This window comes from Mandrillus leucophaeus, unplaced genomic scaffold (assembly GCF_000951045.1).
Source record: "Mandrillus leucophaeus isolate KB7577 unplaced genomic scaffold, Mleu.le_1.0 Scaffold1091, whole genome shotgun sequence".
NCBI classification, from domain to species: domain Eukaryota; kingdom Metazoa; phylum Chordata; class Mammalia; order Primates; family Cercopithecidae; genus Mandrillus; species Mandrillus leucophaeus.
In genome coordinates, this window is record NW_012099110.1 from 252,195 (window position 1) to 274,138 (window position 21,944).

At 39.5% G+C, this 21,944-nt stretch overlaps 1 protein-coding gene across 1 annotated transcript in view; it reads left to right on the forward strand.

Moving 5' to 3' along the window:
- The window catches only part of BRINP1 (bone morphogenetic protein/retinoic acid inducible neural-specific 1), a 209,218-nt gene that overhangs the window by 132,325 nt on the left and 54,949 nt on the right, over positions 1-21,944 (forward strand). Inside the window, exons 3-5 of the mRNA XM_011988832.1 lie at positions 729-919; positions 7,410-7,579; positions 10,867-10,972. Of these exons, the coding sequence (XP_011844222.1) occupies positions 729-919; positions 7,410-7,579; positions 10,867-10,972 (467 nt within the window). The remainder of the gene's footprint in view (positions 1-728; positions 920-7,409; positions 7,580-10,866; positions 10,973-21,944) is intronic.

Sequence of the window (21,944 nt, forward strand, 5' to 3'; positions counted from 1 at the left end):
CCTCCCTTCCTTCCTTCCTTCCTTCCTTCCTTCCTTTCTTCTTTCCTTCCTTCCTTCCTTCCTTCCTTCCCTCTTTCCATTTGTTTATTTATTTCTCCATCCGGCATTATCATGAATCCTGCCATGTAACAGGCACTGAGCTATATACAGGGCTGTGTTAGGGAGTGCCTAAGAAGATTCTATTCTTGTGGTGTCATATACAGTCTAGCAAGAAAGATGGAAAAACAACTAGAAGATGATGGAGGACTCGGTCCTGTGAGAGGTATCGGAAATGGATAATAATCCCCTGGCACAGGGCTAGTGTGATCATTATATAAGAACTTAGACATGATATTCTTGGGGACTATAAAATGCCATGAAAATTTTCATCAGTACATTACCATCCATATTATCATCAGATTATTATTTTTATTACTTTTTCTTTTTCCTCAGTCCCTCTACCCATCCCCTAATAAAAGTAACTCCTGATATTTGTCTCCTTGGTGCTCTGTAAACAACTTGAGGGCAAGGATGTTGTCTATCTAGTTCAATATTCCTGTGACGAGAATAGTACTCAATAAATATTTGTTAGTTGGAGATGACTAGAAGCTGCCAATCAAAGCATCACTTGACACATATTAAAATTATAGGCACTTTCCCATCCAGATGCCTGGATGGATGGTTGGGTGGACTTTGGCTTGAGGGCAGTGGTGGTAAGTTGAGGAGTGTTGCTCATTTCTCCTGCCCAGGGAGTTTGCCCGTTGGAAGGTGAGGAACACAGCCATCGAGAGGAGAGATCTGGTCCGCCATCCAGTGCCCCTCATGCCGGAGTTTCAAAGGAGCATCCGCCTGCTCGGCAGGAGACCCACCACTCAGCAGTTCATCGATACCATCATCAAAAAGTACGGCACCCACCTGCTCATCTCAGCCACATTGGGAGGTAGGTCAGCAGCCACTGGGCCAGAGCCTTCTCAGGACTTTGGGTCTGGGATGGAAGGGAGAATGGGATGTCTTAACAGCAAAGTCTTCTTAGCCTCTCTGCCATTCTGCGTCACACAAAAGCATTTATAGCCAGGTAAGCCAAATTGTCTTGGCTGTTGTGATCATATCCAAGGAGATGATTCGGTTCTATGGGACAGTCTAATATGAGAGTTTACTAAATTTTCTGAAAATATTGCTTAACCTTGGAATTGGCTCCATTTGTTAAAAATGCCTAATCTGATCATTTTCTCAGTTCTTTTGGTCTAATCTGGGAAAATAATTAAATTTCAGATATTGTTTAGGGAATATGCTTTGTTTATTTAAGTCTACTTTAGAGACTGATAACTTGAGGTTATCATTTAACAAACAGGCTATCATTTGTATCTCCTGTGGGCTTAGAGTAGGTTAATGGGAAAGCAGATTAATTTTTCCAACCTGCTCAGCCTTACCCATCCCTCCCCATCAGGGCCAGTCAGTTTTTGAATGATCAAGGGTAGGAGGGCTGGATAAAGGACAGGAAATAAATGCAAAGAGAATGAATGGAAAATAGTACAGACTAGTGCCTTTAGATGCTTGTGGATCTTGCCTGAATGCATCATTTAATATTATGAGCAATCCCTTAGGACCAGTTTTGCCACAGTGACTGGGTTCACTGAACTTTGAGAAAGCCCCTTTAGGGATAGAGCACTGTGCCACATACTCACAAAGCCACCGACTGCATTTAGTTATGTCCCATGCCCACTAGGAGAGATTGGCATATTGATACAGGCAGGGTGGACTGAGCTATAATTATAACAGAGGATCTTCTCCTTCCGAGACGTGTTGAGTACTACCAACTGGAGTGGTCAGTACAGACTTCCTGGAGGAAGTGACAGTTTTGGTCACCAGGAGCTGGTTAAGTAAAGGGAGGTGGCAGAGCTTTCTAGGCTCAGCATACAATGTAGGAAGACCCGATTCATAATGTGGGGAATGTGGTGGAGAGATTGGTTAGGCAAATTTATTCATCCCTACAATAATATTATCCACTACTTAATAGTTATTTGCCATATAGCAGACATTGTACATTGTCTTTAGCCCTCAAAACTGCACATGATGTCATATTACCTCCATTTTATAAATAAGGAAGCTGGGACCCAGAAGAAGTATAGCTAGTAAGTGATAAAGCTAAGTTTTTAACTGAGTGTTTTCCATTCATAAAGCGTGCATTCTGTTTTTGATCCAATGTCAGTCATCTCTTTAACCAACTCACTTCCCCACCAACCCAATACCCGCTCCAACAACCAACCAACAAACATGTGTTAGTTGTCTGTTGCCAGTTAGATATTAAGTAGGACTTTGAATATTAAATCATTAGTGTAAATTCTATTCTGTTGTAAAGTGAAAATGAATTCATTTCTACATTAAGTGTAGCATTAACCTGAGCTCGGACATCCCCCGCCTCCATTTCACTTGGGGGAGAAAAAGGCATTGAGACCAATTCAACTGTTCCATTAAAAGCTGTGCTCTTGTCTGAGTTCCTGGAAACCCCAAGTAACCAAGACCTTTCTTCCTCAATGAAATATATTTTTAATTTCTCTAAGGCAAGGTGGTGAATTATTCACAGAGCCTTGTTCCTCTCCTATTTTTACAACACAACATTTTAAAATATGCAAAGCTTTGGATTGAGATCTGGTGTTGTACAGCAGGCCCTAAATGTTCTCTCAGCCCTCAGTGTGGAGGAGTAGAGAGAGGGAAGGCAAAGAGATTTACTGTTGATTGAACAGTATGTGCCAGAAATGATGCGAAGGTTTTCTTACATCATCACTTCATTCATTCACTTACGGAAAGCATGTTTTTTAGGAGCCTCCTCTGCAGTATGAGAGAAGGGAGGTGGAGGTGGGAAGTTGTAGGGAATGAAAGAGCAGGCTCTAAAGTTTGATCGCCTGGCTTCTAGTCCTGCCTCCTGCTGTTCACTAGCTTAGTGTCACTGTATTAGTCGGGGTTCTCTAGAGGGACAGAACTAATAGGATAGATGTATATATAAATGGGATTTTATTCAGGAATATTGATTTACATGATCACAAGGTCCCACAATAGGTCGTCTGCAAGCTGAGGAGCAAGGAAGCAAGTCTGAGTCCCAAAGCTGAAGAACTTGGAGTCCGATGTTCAGGAAGAGGAGACATCTAGCATGGGAAAAAGATGTAGGCTGGGAGGCTAAGCTAGTCTAGTCTTTTCACATTCTGCCTGCTTTCATTCTAGCTATGGTGGCAGCTGATAGATTGTGCCCACACAGATTATGGGCGGGTGTGCCTTTCCCAGTCCACTGACTCAAATGTTAATCTCCTTTGGCAACACCCTCACAGACACACCCAGGAACATTACTTTGCATCCTTCAATCCAATGAAGTTGACACTCAGTATTAACCATCACAGTCACCTTGGCTAATAACTCAATCCTCTAAGCCTCAGTTTCCTCTTTTGTAAATAGTCACAATAATAGTCCTTCATGCATATTGCAAAAATTAAATAAAATCATCTATTGAAAGTGCTTAGCACACTGTCTGACACTTAACAAATTGTTGCTATGTTACTATTCTTGTTCTTACTATTATTGTTATTACTTAATGGGGCTAAGAAACTTGGGAATCCAGATTAAGACCCAATTCTGCTACTCACTAGATGAGTGGGAGACACTGAGAAATTCACTTTTCTGTCTGAATATAAATTTCTTTATCTATAAACAAGGAGGTGCAAAGAATTTTATTCACTATAATTTTTTTCTAAGATCACTGTGTTCATTGAGAAGAAATGCTTTCATAAACTCTTTGATGTGTCAGGTAAGCTCACAAGGGGGTAATCAAATACTAAAAGATGCTTCTTAACCTTTCACCTATGAGACAAATAAATATGTTTGTTTGGCTCTTTAGGAAGAGGAAAGAGGAAGGGAAGACTATGGGAATGGAGAAGCAGAGGTGATGGGAGGGCCAACAAATAAGAGATTTCCATGGGATCTCCAGATTTTTGGTGAAATCTATTAAACTAATAAAATACATCATGTGAATACTCTTCTGAAGGGTGGTGAAGGGAAAAACTGTGTATCTGGAAGGTCACACAAGGAAACGGGAGTAGAAATTTTCCTTAGTCCCCCTGATGACCATATCTTGGTGCTGAAGGAATCACCTTAGAGACTGGGTGCCTGTGTGACATGTGTGATTAAGCTTGCATGCATGACTATGCATGCATGGAAGTACATCTGTGTAAACAGATGTGTACAAATGCCTACCTGTATAGACAGATGTTCACAAAGCCTATTCCTGCTTAGATATGAGTTAATTTATACATGAGCATGTATTCATGCATATTGCACACATGTGTACACATCACTCACATATATATGGTTGCAACATGTATATATATGTGTGTGTGTATATGTGAGCATGCACATGCATATGAGTGTGTGTATTGCACGAATGTCTTTTTATACATGAAGGCTCATCATTTTTGTTTATTTGTGTATTCATTATTTCCCTCCCTGCATTTTGGGAGAGGTCCCCTTGACTAAGAGGAAAGCTGAGAATAAAATCCCAGGGGCTCAGAAGGAAAGGAAGAGTTATGTCCCAGAGGTCGAAAGTCCAGACACCTCATCTCCTCTCTGGGAGCAAAATCTCCTATTGACTCAAAAGGCAATAGGATCAGCTCCCACTCTTCCTCATTCCCTTTGAGAGTCCCATTTTCTTCACTTCTGAGACAAGGTGCTGCAGAGTGAGGAAAAGTCTCCTGGAGAACAGAAAGACTCAGAAAAGGCCTATGTGAGGGAAGAGGCAATTTGCAGGAATGCCCAAGGGGGAAAGCAATTCTAAACAGAACATTCTCTTAATAAACAAGAAATTAAGCCTTAGTAATGCAACAAGAAGCCCATTAACCCCTCTTGATCTAAAGGTTTGCTTCTGCCAGTTCTCAGTCCAGAGGGAACCGGGCTTGTTTCACCTCTCCTTCACAGGCCCCTAAGAGAGCCTGAGCTGACATGTGGAACATTTATTTCCTCTGCCTCATGGCTCAAACTCTTAGCATATTCACTTGTTTAACTTCTACCTTTCCACTCATCTGTCTGTTCATCTATACACCCATCCATTCATCCATCTATCATCTATCTATCTATCTATCTATCTATCTATCTATCTATCTATCTATCTATCTATCTACTTATCCATCAACTGATAACTGAACATCTATTCTTCATCAGACCCTAGGATAAGCATTGGAACATTAGAAAGATGAATTAGGTGGCGTCCTTGTTCCCCTGCTCCATTTCCCATGGTCCCTGGAACTCAAAGTCTAATTGGATATAGCATCGGTTTTAAGCCAAATCTATTCAGGTTGCTGTGGGGGCCAAAGGATAGACAATCATGTATTACTACATGACAGTAAAGCTTCTGGGGAAACTGCAAACACAAGTGCTTTACTATGAACTTAACTCAAGCCTTGGCCGATGAAACCTGAGAGTTATTTATCTAGTTCAGGTAGGGAGGGAAGGACTGAGGGAAGGCATCCCAGAAGTGATGTCTTTGGTGATACCTAAGGGATGAGTATAAGTTAGCCAGGAGAAAAACAGAAAAGTAGAAGTCCTAACAATGAGGGAAAATGGGGGCACATTTGTGCAGGATAGAGCAAACCCAGAGAGCAGCAAAAGTTATAGCTGGAGTGCCCAGATCATCCAGGCCTTGTGGGTCCACATTATCTACAAGATGCAGGTGCCTACCCTTTCTCTGGTCTGCATTGCATTCTGTGCACCCCTCTACCTTGGCCATTCACCTGGTATATTGAAATTATCTCCTATGACTCTGTATCCCTAGACCAGCACTAGCCAATAGATATATGATGTCACCCCAAGTGTGAGTCACATATGCTCCTTTTAAATTTTCTTGCAGCTACACTGAAAAAGACGAAAAGGAGAAATCAATTGAGAAAAAAAGGACAAATCAATTGAACAAACATTTTTACACTGTTGGTGGGAATGTAAATTAGTTCAACCATTGTAGAAGAGAGTGTGGTGATTCCTCAAAGATCTAGAACCAGAAATACCATTTGTCCCAACAATCCCATTACTGAGTGTATATCAAAAGGAATATAAATCATTCTGTTACAAAGACAGATGCACATGCATGTTCATTGCAACACTATTCACAATAGCAAAGACATAGAATCAACTCAAATGCCCATCAATTACAGACTACATAAAGAAAATGTGGTACATATACACCATGGAATACTATGCAGCCCTAAAAAAGAATGAGATCATATCATTTGCAGGGACATGTATGGAGCTGGAAGCCATCATCCTCAGCAAACTAAGGCAGGAACAGAAAACCAGACACCACATGTTCTCACTTAGAGCTGAACAATGAGAACACATGGACACAGGGAGGGCAACAACACACACTGGGTCCTGTTAGAGGGGTAGGGTGGGGGAGCATTAGGAAAAATAGCTAATGCATGCTGGGCTTAATACTTAGATGATGGTTTATAGGTGCAGCAAACCACCATGGCACATGCATGTTTACCTATGTAACAAAACTGCACATCCTGCACATGTACCCCAGAACTTTTAAAAAAGAAAAGTTTGCACTAGTTTGTGATAATGTAGCTTCAGGTTTTCAACTGTTTACGAAATCAAGCATCTTAGAATGAAAGAAAAAAGAAAAATGAAAAAAGAAACATGCCCTTGTTCACAAAGTTGATAGAGAGTAGAGGCAGCTCACTGGAGCTTCCTTTCAGGAGTTCTGGAGAAACAGTTCTTTATCCAAATTAAAACTCATCATAGTTTAGCAGTGTTACTGATCTATGTGTGCGTGTATAAGAAAAACTTCATAGAAGAAAATGTATAGATTTTTGTATTTGCATCTACATTAATTTAAACATGTCTATCATTCATCCATTTGCTTCCATCCAAATATCTATCATTCTAGCTATCCGCCATTCATTTATCTATTAAGAAAAGATCAGGGGGAGGGGAAAGAGAAAAAAGAAAGGAGAAAGAAATGAAGGAAGGAGCGATGGGAGAGTAGAGGAAAAGGAGGAACTGCATGATAATGAGGAGACAAAAGAGGAGGAGAAAATAATAAGAGAATATCTATGCCACATTTGCCATTGTATAGAAAAGACTGAACTTTCTTGGAAGAGGCGAAGGGGATTTTGTTATAAGATGATGCTGATGAGAAGCATGAAGTCGATTATTAGGGGCTGGACTTTGTTGATGGGGGTTTTTTAATGATCCTTGTCCTAATGAAGCCTGGTGTTTACAGCCACCTCTAGACAATTTATTTTCATTGTGCCCTTGATTTTTAGAGGCAGAAGGAAATATGGGCCAAATTGGTTGGAGATTTAAGGCTGTTTTCAGCATCCAGGTCCCATACCAGTCCTCACACATGAAAGCTCGACAAACTTTCTTATCTACTTTTCTTTCCCTTCCAGGGGAGGAGGCTTTGACCATGTACATGGACAAAAGTCGCCTCGACAGGAAGTCAGGGAATGCCACTCAAAGTGTTGAAGCTCTGCACCAGCTCGCATCATCCTACTTTGTTGACCGTGATGGCACCATGAGGAGGCTTCATGAGATCCAGATATCAACTGGAGCAATCAAGGTACAGCTTGGGGGTGGATTTGGGCGGCAGGTTCTCAATACAACAGCACTACAATGCAGGCATTCTAAGAGTGGATGGACAGATATAATTTCTGGGTTCATAACCATGTAGCTCGTGATGCCCTCTGCCAGCTGCTCTGATTGATATTGTCACATACCCTGTAATTAATATCAATGTGCATTGTCATTCCAGTGGCCATATGTACTGATTTACTAGAGCATCCTGGCTATAGTCATGGCATAATTATCAATAGTTCTCTCATTCAGTCTTCTGTGTGGAGATTATCAGATCTCCTTTATAGAGAAGAAACAGAGACTATGAAGAGGTAAATGATTTTCCTGAGGTCTCAGAGAGAGCAATGATTAGATTACTGACGCCTAGCTCAGCAATATTTCAAACATCTATGTTTTTTATTCTTTCCTTCCCACTCACCATTTTACAGATGGGAAAACTAAGGCTAAAGGTTTAAAGCCTTTTTCTGAGGGTTACACAGTTAGATAATAACTTAACAGGAACTAGAACTCTGCTTTCAAGACCAGGGGTCAACAAAAGTTTTCTGTACAAGACCAAACAATTATTTTAAGCATGGCGGGCTGTATGACCTGTGGTGCTCTTACTCAACTCTGCTGTTGTAGTGTAAAAGCAGCCATAGATGACATGTAAACAAATGGGCATGGCTGTGTTCCAGTATGACTTCATTTACCAAAACAGGCACTCTGTGGTTTGCTGATCTATGCTCGTCTACACCAGCACTGTCCACTAGTACCTTCTAAGACGGTGGAAAGGCCCTGTATCTGTGCTAGCCGAGAGAGTAGCCACTAGTCACATGGGGTTATTGAACACCTAAAATGTGGCTACCGAGGAGCTCATTGTTTAAGTTTTTTCCATTTTAGCTCGTTAAAAATTAAATGGTCACATTGAGAAAAGCAGCCCTGGACTTTCAACTCAGTGCCTTAGAGCACAGGAACTTAAACAAGATTCCATTTTAAACACAACAAATTCAGACAGCCTCTATAAAGAGAATGTGGGAGGACATCCTCCACGTAAAGTGTTTGTTCTTCTGAGGGTTTTAGTGCAGATGTTTCCATCTCAAATGTTCTTTAACCAGATTATGCCTGTATTTTACATCTTAGTCTTTAATTTCTTCTAAAGAAAATGCAGACCTAGCCTTATATTAAGACTTTCCAAGATATCTGTAGGGAAAAAGGGTGAGGGTAAGGTCAAGGGGTCTTACCCTGCCAAGGCTGGCAAGTGAGTCAGAAATTGACGAAGGAGAGAGAAAAGTGTGGGAGGGAGAGAGTCACGGAGGAGGGAGGTAGTAAGGAGAGAAATAAATCAGACCAACAAACAAAGGGCCAGTTTATCCGAAAAGAATCGCCTATATTTGGGGGATTATGTTGTTAGGTAACTCGGCGCAGAGAGATGGATCTTTATGAAGCCATCAGAGTTAGAGTGCCACAGAGGCCTGGTTTTCATTGTCACCAAATGGTTCTCTCCCCTCTGGATGGGATGCAGAATTGAGATATTGAAGCTCTGTCAGAAGATAATCCTCTTTTGTGTGCCCTGGAAGTGCAGTCTGCCTCTGTAGGAGGAATTTCTCAGAGAAATTGCACAGAGGCCACTCAAGAAACCATTTCTTATGGTAGGCACTGTCTTCTGCACTTAACTTGGCCCTTGGATTTTTCATACCATTTCTTACCACTACCTCAAGACCAAGCTGTCTAAAACTTGTCTCACTATTGGGTCTGGTTTTTTTTTCTTTGGTTGTTATTGTCTTTTGGAGATGGAGACTTGCTCTGTCACCCAGGCTGGAGTACAATGGTGCGATGTTGGCTCATTGCAACCTCCACCTCCCAGATTCAAGCGATTCTCCTGCCTCAGCCTCCCGAGTAGCTGGGACTACAGGTGCGTGCCACCACGCCCAGCTAATTTTTGTATTTTTAGTAGAGACTGGGTTTCATCATGTGGCCAGGATGGTCTCGATCTCTTGACCTTGTGATCCACCCACCTTGGCTTCCTAAAGTGCTGGGATTACAGTCGTGAGCTACCACAGCTGGCCTGGGTCTATTTAAGACCAGCCACTAACCCAGATGGAGAAGTTTTGCCCATTCACTGTTCTCCCCACCATAGGTATCTTTAGGAAAATAAAATGGTAAGTTTAACTCTCTCTCAATAATAAATATGTTATTATTTTGTATATAAAAATAAATTATTTGTAAAACAAAACAAAAAATACAAAACCTAATTATTCCCCATTTACTAAATATTACTGTACCCTAAGTGTGAAACACTTCAAAAATATAATCTCTTTACCCTATTTTGATGACTAATAGCATTACTAACATTTTATAGATGGGGAAGTTGAGGCTTAGAAAGAGAAAGTTACTGATCCAAGGTTTCACAGCTGGAAAAGGCAGAGAAGGTGCGTGTGGCTGCCTCCCAAGTCATTATTCCCTACAACGGATGCTGTGTTTTTATAGCTGGATGCAAACTTCAAAACAACCCTAAATAATGGGAAGCAAAGACTAAATAAATGAAGAGGCTTCTTTTCATACTAAGCCATTCTTATTTCAAGGTTATCTTTTTGAATAGCTGTTGCTCTCTTATCCACCACCTCAAGTCTTTCTAAGACAGTGTTTTGGAAATGCACATCCACAGGATTGGGTCATTTTCTCCTGTGGCAGCACAATGCTTCTGCTAAATCTTCTTTAGGAAAATGGGCATCATTTTCTTATTCTTGCCTAATAATAATATATATGTACTCATTACAACTTACGGAGCCGTTTGGTAATAAGGTACCCATTATGGAACACATGCCATGTGCCAGGCATTTAGACCCATCGTACCTGGTCTCACAACCTCTCTGGAAGAGATCTACTAGCTTTGGTTTGCAGATACTTAGAGAGGTTAATTGGTTCCCCTAGGTCCCAGGGTAAGTAAATGGCCTAGCCAGGATTTAACACTAATTTTTCTGATTCCAAAGTCAATGCTTTTGAAATATAGTGTGTCAACTTTTAAGTTCATGTCATACTTGCAGCCGCCGTGTGAAGTGAGAACCAGTGGTAGGAACAGGCATGCACTCTGTATGCTTGACCACCCTGCTAGCCTGTCTACTCAGTGACAGCCGTGGTTGGTCCCAGACACAAGCACGGAGCTCAGAAAGTAACCATGGACTCAAACCAGGAGGCCTTTTCTGCTGACTTTGCTCTGTTGGGGCATGACTCTTCGGGGCATGTCCTAGACAAGGACTCCTGTCTCACACCTGTCTCATTTGATGTCTACTGCAGGTCACAGAGACACGCACTGGGCCTCTGGGCTGTAACAGCTATGACAATCTGGACTCTGTGAGTTCCGTCCTTCTGCAAAGCACGGAGAGCAAACTGCACCTTCAAGGTAGGAAGCCAGTGGAAAAAGTGGGTTCAGTGTTGGGGGAAGCAGCATGGATGTGATATGCGGGAGAGGGGATCAGGAGGGATGGTGTGAAGGGAGAACAAAGAAGAGGAAGCATGGAAAATCTAATGAAAACTGCAGATATGGAAATTAGACAGTTATGATAGGTGTGTACATATATATTTAGAATTTTATCATATGCAGGACATTAAATTCATGATTATTAATTAGTTTTCAGATAGAAAGTAAGGAAATGTGAGCTTTAATTAACTTGTTTGTATTTATAAATATCTGCATTTCTTTGGTGTCTGTATATGTCAAGTTTATGTTTGGGGCTCCATATACGTTATTTTAAAGAAAATATATCCTTTAAAATAGTAATTTCATCCTTATTAATTCGCATCATAAAAAGGAGAGGAGATTGCCGGGAAGAGTTGGACAAGGCTTTAAGTACACATAGAGCTGTTTTTAAAAAGCATAATGTATTATATCAAAAAAAGTAAGGATTTCAATTTTTCACATGAGAAGTCTAAGTGAATTATATTGCATTAATACAACATAATATTAAACTGGTACTGATGTTTATAAAGAATTTCCAATAATATGTAAAAATAACTTGATGTAATGTTAATAAATAAAAGGTTTCTGATGGAATGGATGGCATGATCTTAATAATTTCAAGAGGTAAATAAAAATAGGCTGGGTGCAGTGGCTTACGCCTGTAATCCTAGCACTTTGGGAGGCCGAGGTGGGTGGATCATGAGGTCAGGAGTTTAAGACTAGCCTGGCCAATATGGTGAACCCCAGTCTCTACAAAATTTACTAAATATTTAGTAATACAAAATTACAAAATACAAAAATTAGCTGGGTGTGGTGGTGTGCGCCTGTAGTCCCAACTACTCAGGAGGCTGAGGCAGGAGAATCGTTTGAACCTGGGAGGCAGAGACTGCAGTGAACCGAGATCCCGCCATTGCCAGTCCAGCCTAGGTGACAGAGCAAGACTCTGTCTCAATAATAATAATAATAATAATAATAATAATAATAATGGCTGGGCGTGGTGGCTCACACCTGTAATCCCAGCACTTTGGGAGGCCCAGGTGGGCAGATCACGAGGTCAGGAGATTGAGACCATCCTGGCTAACACGATGAAACCCCGTCTCTACTAAAAATACAAAAAATTAGCCGGACGTGGTGGCGGGCGCCTGTAGTCCCAGCTACTCGGGAGACTGAGACAGGAGAATGGCATGAATCCGGGAGGTGGAGCTTGCAGTGAGCCAAGATCGTGCCACTGCACTCCAGCCTGGGCAGCAGAGCAAGACTCCACCTCATAATAATAATAATAATAATAATAATAATATAGCAAGGAAATATGCCCAGGTATTAGAATAGCTTATCTCTGGATCTCTAGGTTGCTGATGATGTATTTTAGGCATCTAGTTTCTTTTCTAACTTCTCTACAATGATCACATATTAACTTTATAATCCAAAAAAAAAATGACATGCTTTAACTTTGAGCAGACTAAAAATGTGACCTTTTAGAAAGGTATATGATAAAGGTGATTCTGAATGTCAGTGGGAGGAAGTTGGGTTGAGATTGGCAGGTAAAGCTAAGAAGAGCCTAATGTGACTTTTATATTCTGGTTCCTTGGCAACTCTTTGATTCATGCTCCTATTACAGAAGGTGGTTAGAAAGCATCTCCTGTTTTCTAACATGCATGGAGGGCTTGGTAGTGTCACTTGAGGGCAGTGAATGAAAATTCCTCAGGGAAATTCAGGCCAAGAAAGTGGTTTACTATTAAATAACAAAACACAACACACTAGAAACTTAAATACATGGAGCATAACCCTACTCTGTTTAGTAGAAAAAAGAGTAGACAGAAAGATTTGCTAATGCCTGTTAAGAAAGTAGATAAGGAAGAACAGATCTTCCTTATGTGTGCCAGGGTTTTCAGTGTGTTAGTTCGTTCAATACCTATAGAGACCATGTGAAGTGCGAGCCAGGATTTGAATCCAGGCAGTGAAGCTCCGGTCTGTTTGATCACCCTGCTGTGGATACTGAGGTTGGAAAGATTGTGAGTTATAATTGAAACCAAAAAAGAAGGAATTAATGACATATTCCTACCAAGGAAATCACTGAGATCTTAGGGACATTTAGAGGTTGATTTACCTGAAGCCAGTGAAGCTTAAGGTTCAAGGATTCTGCACCTTCCAACTGCCCACCTTTTCTCATTCTAAATACATACTTAGTTTCATACCTAATTTTGAATTTTTTTAAATAAAACAACTGTTCTATAAGACTTACGTTCTCCAAAATCTAGGTCTGCCATGATAACATTATTAGAAGGATACTATGAATCAAAAGGGTGGTGGCAGGCCTGCTGTCCTACCCTAGATGGGTTAGAGTACACCTGGAGGATTGGATCCATGTTTGAGCATCACACTCCAGGAGGGATGTTGAGAAACTGCAGTTTTTCCTGAGAAAGTGTTTCACTATAATAAATAGTAAAAGAAGGTTAAATTGAAGCAAAAATGACTTACTGCAGATATCTAAAAGGCTGTCTTGCAGAAAAGATAATCAATCCTGTTAATATTAATAAAATGGACCAATCCCAACCTAGTAGGAAAGGGGAAATTATAAGGATCCCAGCTTTTAACCCAGTGTGAAATGGATCTTTCTAGTACACATTCATGACCAAACCTGGAATGATCTGCTGAAGGATGCAGTGACTCCCTGTTATCAGATAATTATAAGTAGATTATATTTGGTACAAATGTTATAGAGATTATTTAAGCATCAGTTAGGTTGGGTGATTGAAGCAGGTGGTTTTAAGTTCTTCCCAACACTGATTCTAGGATTTTATAAAAATGATGAATTATAAAACCTTTATTGAGACTAACTACATGCCAAAACCAATACTAGACCCCGGGCATATCATCATAAATCAGTTCAAGTCAACAAATGTATTTTTTAAAGAACTTATGTTGGTAATGAGACAGACAGAAAAATAAAGTCGTGAACAAGACCGACATTGTTTCTGCTCCAAGGAAATATACATTCTATTAGGGAAGATGAGCTTCAAACAAACAAGAGTAGGTGTAATAAATTTTAATGGAGAAAAAGTATAAGGTTTATATGGCACTAGATCGCATGGGGACTTAACGTACCAGGGAGCCAGGAAAGTTTCTACCAAAAAGATAAGTAGGATAAGACCTGAAGGATGAATAGAAGGACAGAGGCATGGATAGAGAGGCAGACAGAGGATCTTCATGAAGGGATATTCAAAGAAATAAGAAACTCTTGTGAGATTAAAGCAGAAACATCAATGATGAGAAAGACAAGATAATCTTTCAAGTCCTAGAAGGCTTCTGCAGCACATTAATGAGTTGAAAGTTAATTTGAGAGCAATGGATACCATGGAATCCTTTTTAAAAAAAGAAGTAGCATGAAGAGATTGATATTTTAGAAGATCATTCTGACTTTTGTGTGGACAGTTAATTAGAGGGGGTGGATTAGAGGGTGGTGACAGTTAGGGGGCTACTACAAAACTCAAGAGGAAGTGCCACAGATTTAGACCATGGGGGTGCCAGTTGAGATGGAAGGAACTGGAGCGATCCCAGAGTTACTTAGGAGGCATTATGACAAGGATTTAGTGAAAGGACCATAAAGAATTTAGATAATTGGGTGAATGGCTTGTGGGGATGAGATAGAAAGGATAGATGGGCAAGTATCTATGATTCAAGATAATACATAATCTAATAGTCATAATAAAATAAGACATGGTATTATGGGGATTCAGAAAAGGTAGTGATTCATTCTGTCTGTTCAGGTAGAGGAGTCACAGGAAAAAAAATATCTGAGAAAGTATCATATTCTCCTAGTGAAAGGCAAAACAAAAGTGCTCTAAAATATAAAACAGATTACCTCATGATTTCTGAGTGAGCTCATGTTTATTCAGTAGGATGCAAAAAAAAAAAAAGGCTGATAAATTGGATACATTAAAACTACAATTTATGTTCATCAAAATACTATTAATATTATAAGAATACAAGCCATAGAGTGGAAGAAAATATTTGTAATACATGTGCCTGACAAAGAACACTTATAGAATACAGAATATACATATTTTTAAAGCTCCTGAAGTCAAAAAGAAAAAGGGAAATAGTCTTGTAAGAAAAGAAAATGAATGAAAGACATGAACAAGCACTTCACAAACAAGAGTGTCAAAATGCCAAATAAACACTTAGGTGTTCAACTCTCCTAGTCAGGAAAAAAAGTGTAAATTAAAGTCACAATTTAATGTCATAACACAGCAATGAGCATGACTCAAATCAAAAAGACTGACAATATCAAGGAGGGACAATGTGAAGCTATGGGAACTTAAGCACATTGCTTATAGGAACACAAATTCGTACATCCACTTCAGAAAACTCTTGGCAGTATCTACAAAAGACTGCATGTGTCCTTGGCCTATGACCCATCGATTCCAACTCCTATGAAAACATGCTCACCAGAAGACATAAATGTCCACAGCAGCTCTATTTCAAATAACTCCAGCTGGAAACAACCCAAATGTCCATCAACAAGAAAATGGATAAATAAATTGTCATACATTCATACAATGAGCTACCATACAGAAATAAGAAAGAATAAACTGCTGTTTCATACAACAATATGGAAGAATCTTACAAACACAGCATTGAGTAAAAGAAGTCAGACGTAAGTGAGTACAGGCTGTGGGATTCTATTCCTAGATGAGTGAAAAAAAAGGGAAAAACAAATATACAGTTTTAGAAGTCCAGAGAGTGTTAACCTTTAGGGAGAGGAATGGGGTAGTGGCTGAAGGAGTGAGAGATATTTCTGGGGATATTGGTAATGTTCTGTTTTTTTAATCTGGTTGGCAGTACATGGATGTGTTTGCTTTGTGAAAATTCAAAAAGCTGCACATGCTTTATTTTTATGTATACATTTCTGTGTATACAATACATATCTATTTAGGTTTTATTTAATAACGTGTCCCATGTTGACATCCTCTGCAAAGAGAGAACATGAATAAAGCAGGGAGGCATGGGAAAGTGGGAGGTGGTTCAGCCCAGCTGGAGGACAGGCTGCATGAACTGAGGTTAGAGGAACTAGGAATGACAATACATATGTTTTTTTAGTGCTTCCTCATATGCCAGAGATTATGCTAATTTATTTTTATTAGATTTATTTTTGCTTATTTATGTATATTTTTATTTTAACTTGTTTTTATTTTATAATTGTACTTATTATATTTTTAATCTTCAACATGATTCCCATGAAGAAGGTGTAAATAACATTCCCATTTTTGCAGGTGAAGAAACAGGGGCCTAGAGAGGTTATCTAATAAGTGGCTGAGCTGGAGTTTTAACTCAGCCTAACTTCGAGCTTCTTCAAATGTGTTTCCTCTGTGTTTCTCTATTCCTCATCTCATTCCTTTGAATGAGGCTGGGAGGGCAGATTCTGCAGAAGGCTACTTTGGTGGATTGAGAACAATATCAATGGCACTCTAATGACTTTCACTTTGTGATGTTTCATGAAATGTTTATTAAACAAGGCAAAGGTAAAGCAAAATAGAAAAAAAAAAAGAGAAAGAACAGGATTGGAGGAGATTAGAAATGAGAAAGAAAGCATCATGACAATGATCAGAGGCTATTAGTAGTCATAGCAGTAACAGCTCAAATAGTGGCAATAACACTAATGGAATAATGATAACTTCTTATTTTCATACTTCTCTTTCCAAGAAGCCCATTGAATGTTTTACCAACATTGTCATGTAATTTAATGTAGTATCCATATGGTGAAGTATACAGGGAGCAAAGCTGTGCCTCGGTAGCTCACTGATGTGGAAAGGGATGCAGAGAGAATATTTTGCTGAAATCTATGGATGATACAGAAATTTATTCTTTCATACATTTACTCATTTATTTATTTAGTAATATTTACGGAGCACCAACTGTATGGTCAGGTATGGTTTTAAAGCCAGATATGCAGCAGTGAATAAGATAAATGAATCATTTTTGAGCTTATAATTGATGTGTGGGTATGGCGAAAGCAGACAGTAAACAAATTTTTAAACTTCTCTATAATCAGAGAAATAATGAAGGAGCAGGTCATAGAGAAACTTGTAGACCATGGCAAAAACTTTAGATCAGATTTTACTCTGGATGCAATGAGAAGCAATTGAAAATTTAGGCAGAGAAGTGACTTGACCTGACTTACATTTTAAATAGATAACTGCGGCTATTGAATAAGACAGTAGAGGGCAAGAACAATTATAGGATATCAGTTGTTAGGAGGCTGTCATGTTTATCTAGGTGAGAGAACATAGTAGCTTAGATCATGATAGTTGCAATGAAGGTGGTGAGAGGTGATTGGATTTATGGATGAATATTTAAGGTTGTCCTGACATGATTTGGTAATGAACTCAAAAGTATTTGTGAGAGAGAGAAGTCAAGGATGACCCCAAAGTTTTGCCTGGGCAACTGCAATGGTAGAATGGTCACATTGCTATGATGAGACTGGTAAGGACCAGTTTTGATGGGACATGTGAAATTGGGTTCAAACCTAGTTGAGTTTGAACCTAAGTTTGACAAGTCTATTCGATATCCAAATGTAGATGTTGAAGACATTTGAAAGGTAAGAGGAGAAAACTGAACATACAAATTAGGATATAAATACTATTTAATTATCTGAGATTGAACAAGATTACTTGGGGAAAGAGTGTAGATAGAGAAAAAAATTCAGCTATTGAGTCATGGAGGAGTTAATGTTAAAAGGTTGCGATGATGGAATGATGATGAGAAACAAGAAAAGGAAGCTGGGGAGTGGCCAGAAAAGTAGGAAGAGAGACAAGAGGGTATAGAATCTTGGATGTTATATGAAGAATGCTTTTCAAAATAGAGATAGCAGCAACTGCATCAAATACTGTTGATAGTATAATTAAAGTGAGGACTGAGAACTGAGTATGATATTTAGCAACACATGGGTCACTGATGACAAAGGATGTTTTCAGTGGGATTCTGGGGGTGAAATTCTGGAGCAAATTCAAATGAAATTCGACAGCAAACTCTACAGAGTAGTGTTACAGTAAATGACACAACAGCTTGCGGTGATCAGGAGTAAAGGGTTATTTTTTCTTTTCTTTTTAACATAGAAGCAACAAAACTTTTGTCCAATATTGAGAATTATTCTGTAGAGAGGGAAAAATTGATACTGCAAGCAAGGGAGGAATGGTTTTACAATCAAAGTGGAGCAGGCAAGAGTAAATAGGGTCTTGTGCATAACTGGAATTATTTGCCTTAGATAGTAGCACATATTCTTAGCAGAGAGGAAAAGGAGAACCTGAAATCAGAGGCCAGTGCAATTTGTAGATGTGGTAATGGGGGCATTTTCTTGATGTTTATTTCTTGATTACCTGTCATAGATTTTAAATTGTATAATTTTTCAGATATTAATACCTCTGGAATTAGAATGCTTTTTATTATTGATGATGTGTCTTAGTTTAATTTGGCAGGGTATTATTTTCTTAGTATACATAAAACAGTGGTGTGTTTTACTGTAAATATCATCTTAGATTTGTAGAATCAATGTCATAAGGTATTTCCCCTGAAAAATTGAGTGAGGTCGTTAGCTTATTCCCAGTTTCCAAAAGGTAAAGATGAATGCAAGGAGGATAGATATTATTAGGAGATGGAAGACTAGGCCAGGGAAGGGAGATGGGGTCAAAGACCACTAACTTGAGGTATCGTCTACCCTCTGCCTGAACCTCCAACAGGGCCACCTGAGACTTGTGTTTTGAGAGCCTTCTCCAAATCTTCACATTCAAATGGTCTATCTGGTTTCTTGGTCTTAAATCATTTATCTTTCTTCTCTTCATCCTCCTCTTTTTTCCTTCTTCTTCCCATCTTCTTCATCCTCTTTGACCTTTTCTTTTTCTGTGTCTCTGCTTGAAACCTCAGCTCCTTCTAGACTAGGCTCTCTTTCCTATCGCTCATGCACCCGGATTCTCCTCATGCCTAAAATGACATCCTCACTCTCTTTTATTGAATGTGGCCCATCTCTCAATGCCAAGCACAAATGTCCCCTCATCAGAATCATTCCTTCTCCGCCCTCTGCCTTGACTCAGCATCTCATTTCATCATTTCTCCCTTCCCCAGATCAGTACAATTAGGGTCAAAGCAACCTTGTTCAGATCTCACTCCTGTTGATCCATTGCCTCACAGCAGCCAGTGTGATCTTCTTAAAGCCAAATCAGATTCTCGCTTCCCTCCTCACAGGCCTTCACAGCCTCCATGAAAGTTTCGGTATACAGTTTAGATTTCTTAAGTTAACACCAGGCTGTTCAAATGCAAGCCTTGCCAATCTTCTTGGCTTTGCCTTACGCTATCACTCAACATATACCATATCCATGCTCCAAGCCCATGCCATTTCTTACATTTCACTACAAGCATCTTTTGAAAACTATTATTTTTATTTTTTTATTGCCCTGCAATTTTACACAGCCTTTCTCTAATTCCTGAACTTTTCATCTCTCTCAGGTAAGCTTCTCTAAACTTCCCTCTCCAGACCATTAGATGGTCTGCACAACTTCTTCTCTAGGAGTTGCCACACAATAGTATCATCATCCTGTTATTAACCTGACTCTCCAGTTGGCCTAGATTCTTGCTTGGTAAGAACCATTTCTCTCTCTGGCGCAATACATAGAGACTGATATATAGACACTGCTCAAAAGATCTTTGCTGTATGAATGTATGAATGAATACATGAATGAATCACCTAGCCCATAGTGAACTCTGTTTTTTTCTTTGAACCCTTAGACTTCTTATCCCACATGATACTGGATTCAGTTCAACCTAATGACCATTTCCTGAGGGCCTACTGTATGCCATTCTCTCTGCTGCATTGCACGCACAGCATTCTTCAAAAGGGCATGTGCTTTTGCTGTTGCTTTGGATGTTATATCTTCCAAGCAGGATCCTACCATTGAATTCTCCAATAGCCACCTCTTCTGAGAAGCCTCCTGGCTTCCTTTGCTTCTCTGACCTGCTACATGATGACCATTGTCACTCTCTTTCTTATATAAGGAGATACAATGTAGAACAGTGGCTTCAAGAAAAGGCCCTGGAGTCAAACAGACCTTAGTTCCAGTACTAGTTCTACCATTTGCTGGCTGAGAGGTTTCAGATAAGTTACTGCAGCCTCTGAGCCTCTATTACTCACTTACTTCCTATGGTTGTTGTATTATGCATGTAAGAATATACATTATATCTGGCTTAGATTAAGCATTAAACAATGTTAGGTATTATTTTTACCACCTCTATCAATGTGTTACTTGCACAATGTTTGCTTTATTTATATTTGCATCCTCCATGGCATATGTGCTTGGCCAGTATCAAGTGCTCATTAAATATATGCTGAATGAATAAATGCAGTGTTCCTTACATAGTTAGGAACTCAGCAAATCCATCCACAAAAAACACAGTAAGTATTTATGGTGTGCCAAATATTAAGAACAACCTCTGTGTTAATCATAGTGTAGAATCACAGTCTAGGGGATTAAACCAAATACATATACATAAAAAGCATACTTGGCAACTTTAAAGATAATCTCAATTTGATCAGTTTATTTATGAATCAATCAAGTAATTAATATTTTTCTCAATGGATTTTATTCAATATACATCAGTTCACCCCTTTGTATTAATCTTCCTAAGTCATAGCCTATTAGGACAGACGCTTGCCTGAAATCACTCCATGGTTTCCCCATGTTCGTGAGGTCCCAAATTCCCTTTCTAGCTTCATTTCTAAAGCCCATTGGAACAATGGAGGTGGGAGTTTCCTATAAGAGACAATGATAATAACCAACATGCCCAGTCTTGCAGATTATCTTTCCTCCAGCTCACCCTCTTCTTTCCCATTTGTCTTTGCTCAGCCATATCCTCTACCAGAGATGCCTTGCTTTCCCATCTCAACTCACTGGCATTCTACTTAGTCTTCAGGAACCATTTAAAATGGCATCTTGCATGCACACATGCACATACACATGACTGGATAAAAATTTCCCTCCTCTCACCCCTTTATAGCTCTTTGATTACCCCTCATTTACAGTATGATTTTTTTTTTTAACTCACCTTGCAACATATTCATTTATGTTTAGATTTTTATCTTTTCTATTAGATTAGAGTATAGGCCTCTTTAAAGGCAAGGATTTTTCCTGCCAATTTTACATTTCATAGTATTTAATGTAGTGCCATGGGCATAGGAATTACATTATATATATATGTGTGTGTGTGCGCGCGCGTGCGCGCGCATGTGTGTATACATGTACATACATGCATTTGCTGAATTGAGTTTTTGAATATAATTGGTGCTAGAGTGACAGTGGAAGATAACGAGAGAAGGAAGATTAGGAGGAAGGGGAAAGGAAAGAAAGGAAGAGAAAGAAGAGTGGAAAGAGAGAAAGGGGAGGGGAAGTGAAGAAAGGGGTAGAGGGAAAGGACAGGGCAGAGCAAGAGGAGCCGTCTGATGAAGAGTAGTGTCGATAATCCCATTTCTCAGTAGCTAGACATCACAGATGGAGTGAAGATGAGTATTTTCAAAATCATCTTGCAACAAGTAGTAGAAAAAGAAAGTGTAGGAGAAATGTTTAAAAGTAACGTTATTTTGAGATGCTATCCTTCTTAGACATTGAGCTTATAACCATTAGCCCATTTATCCATCCCACCAACTAACAGTTAGGAATCATGCTCCCCACTATACAGATGAGGAAATTGAGGCTCAAAGAGGATGAGAAGACAGAGAATGAATAGGTCTCCTTTTCTAAAACCCTCTCCTCTCCCACACGCCCATCACTTTATGTGGACTTGTAACCTCAGGGTGATACACTGAATGATTGTTGCCAGTACCTGGTCTCAGCAGCAGCTTTGGGGTGAATCATCTTCGTTAGGAATTAGT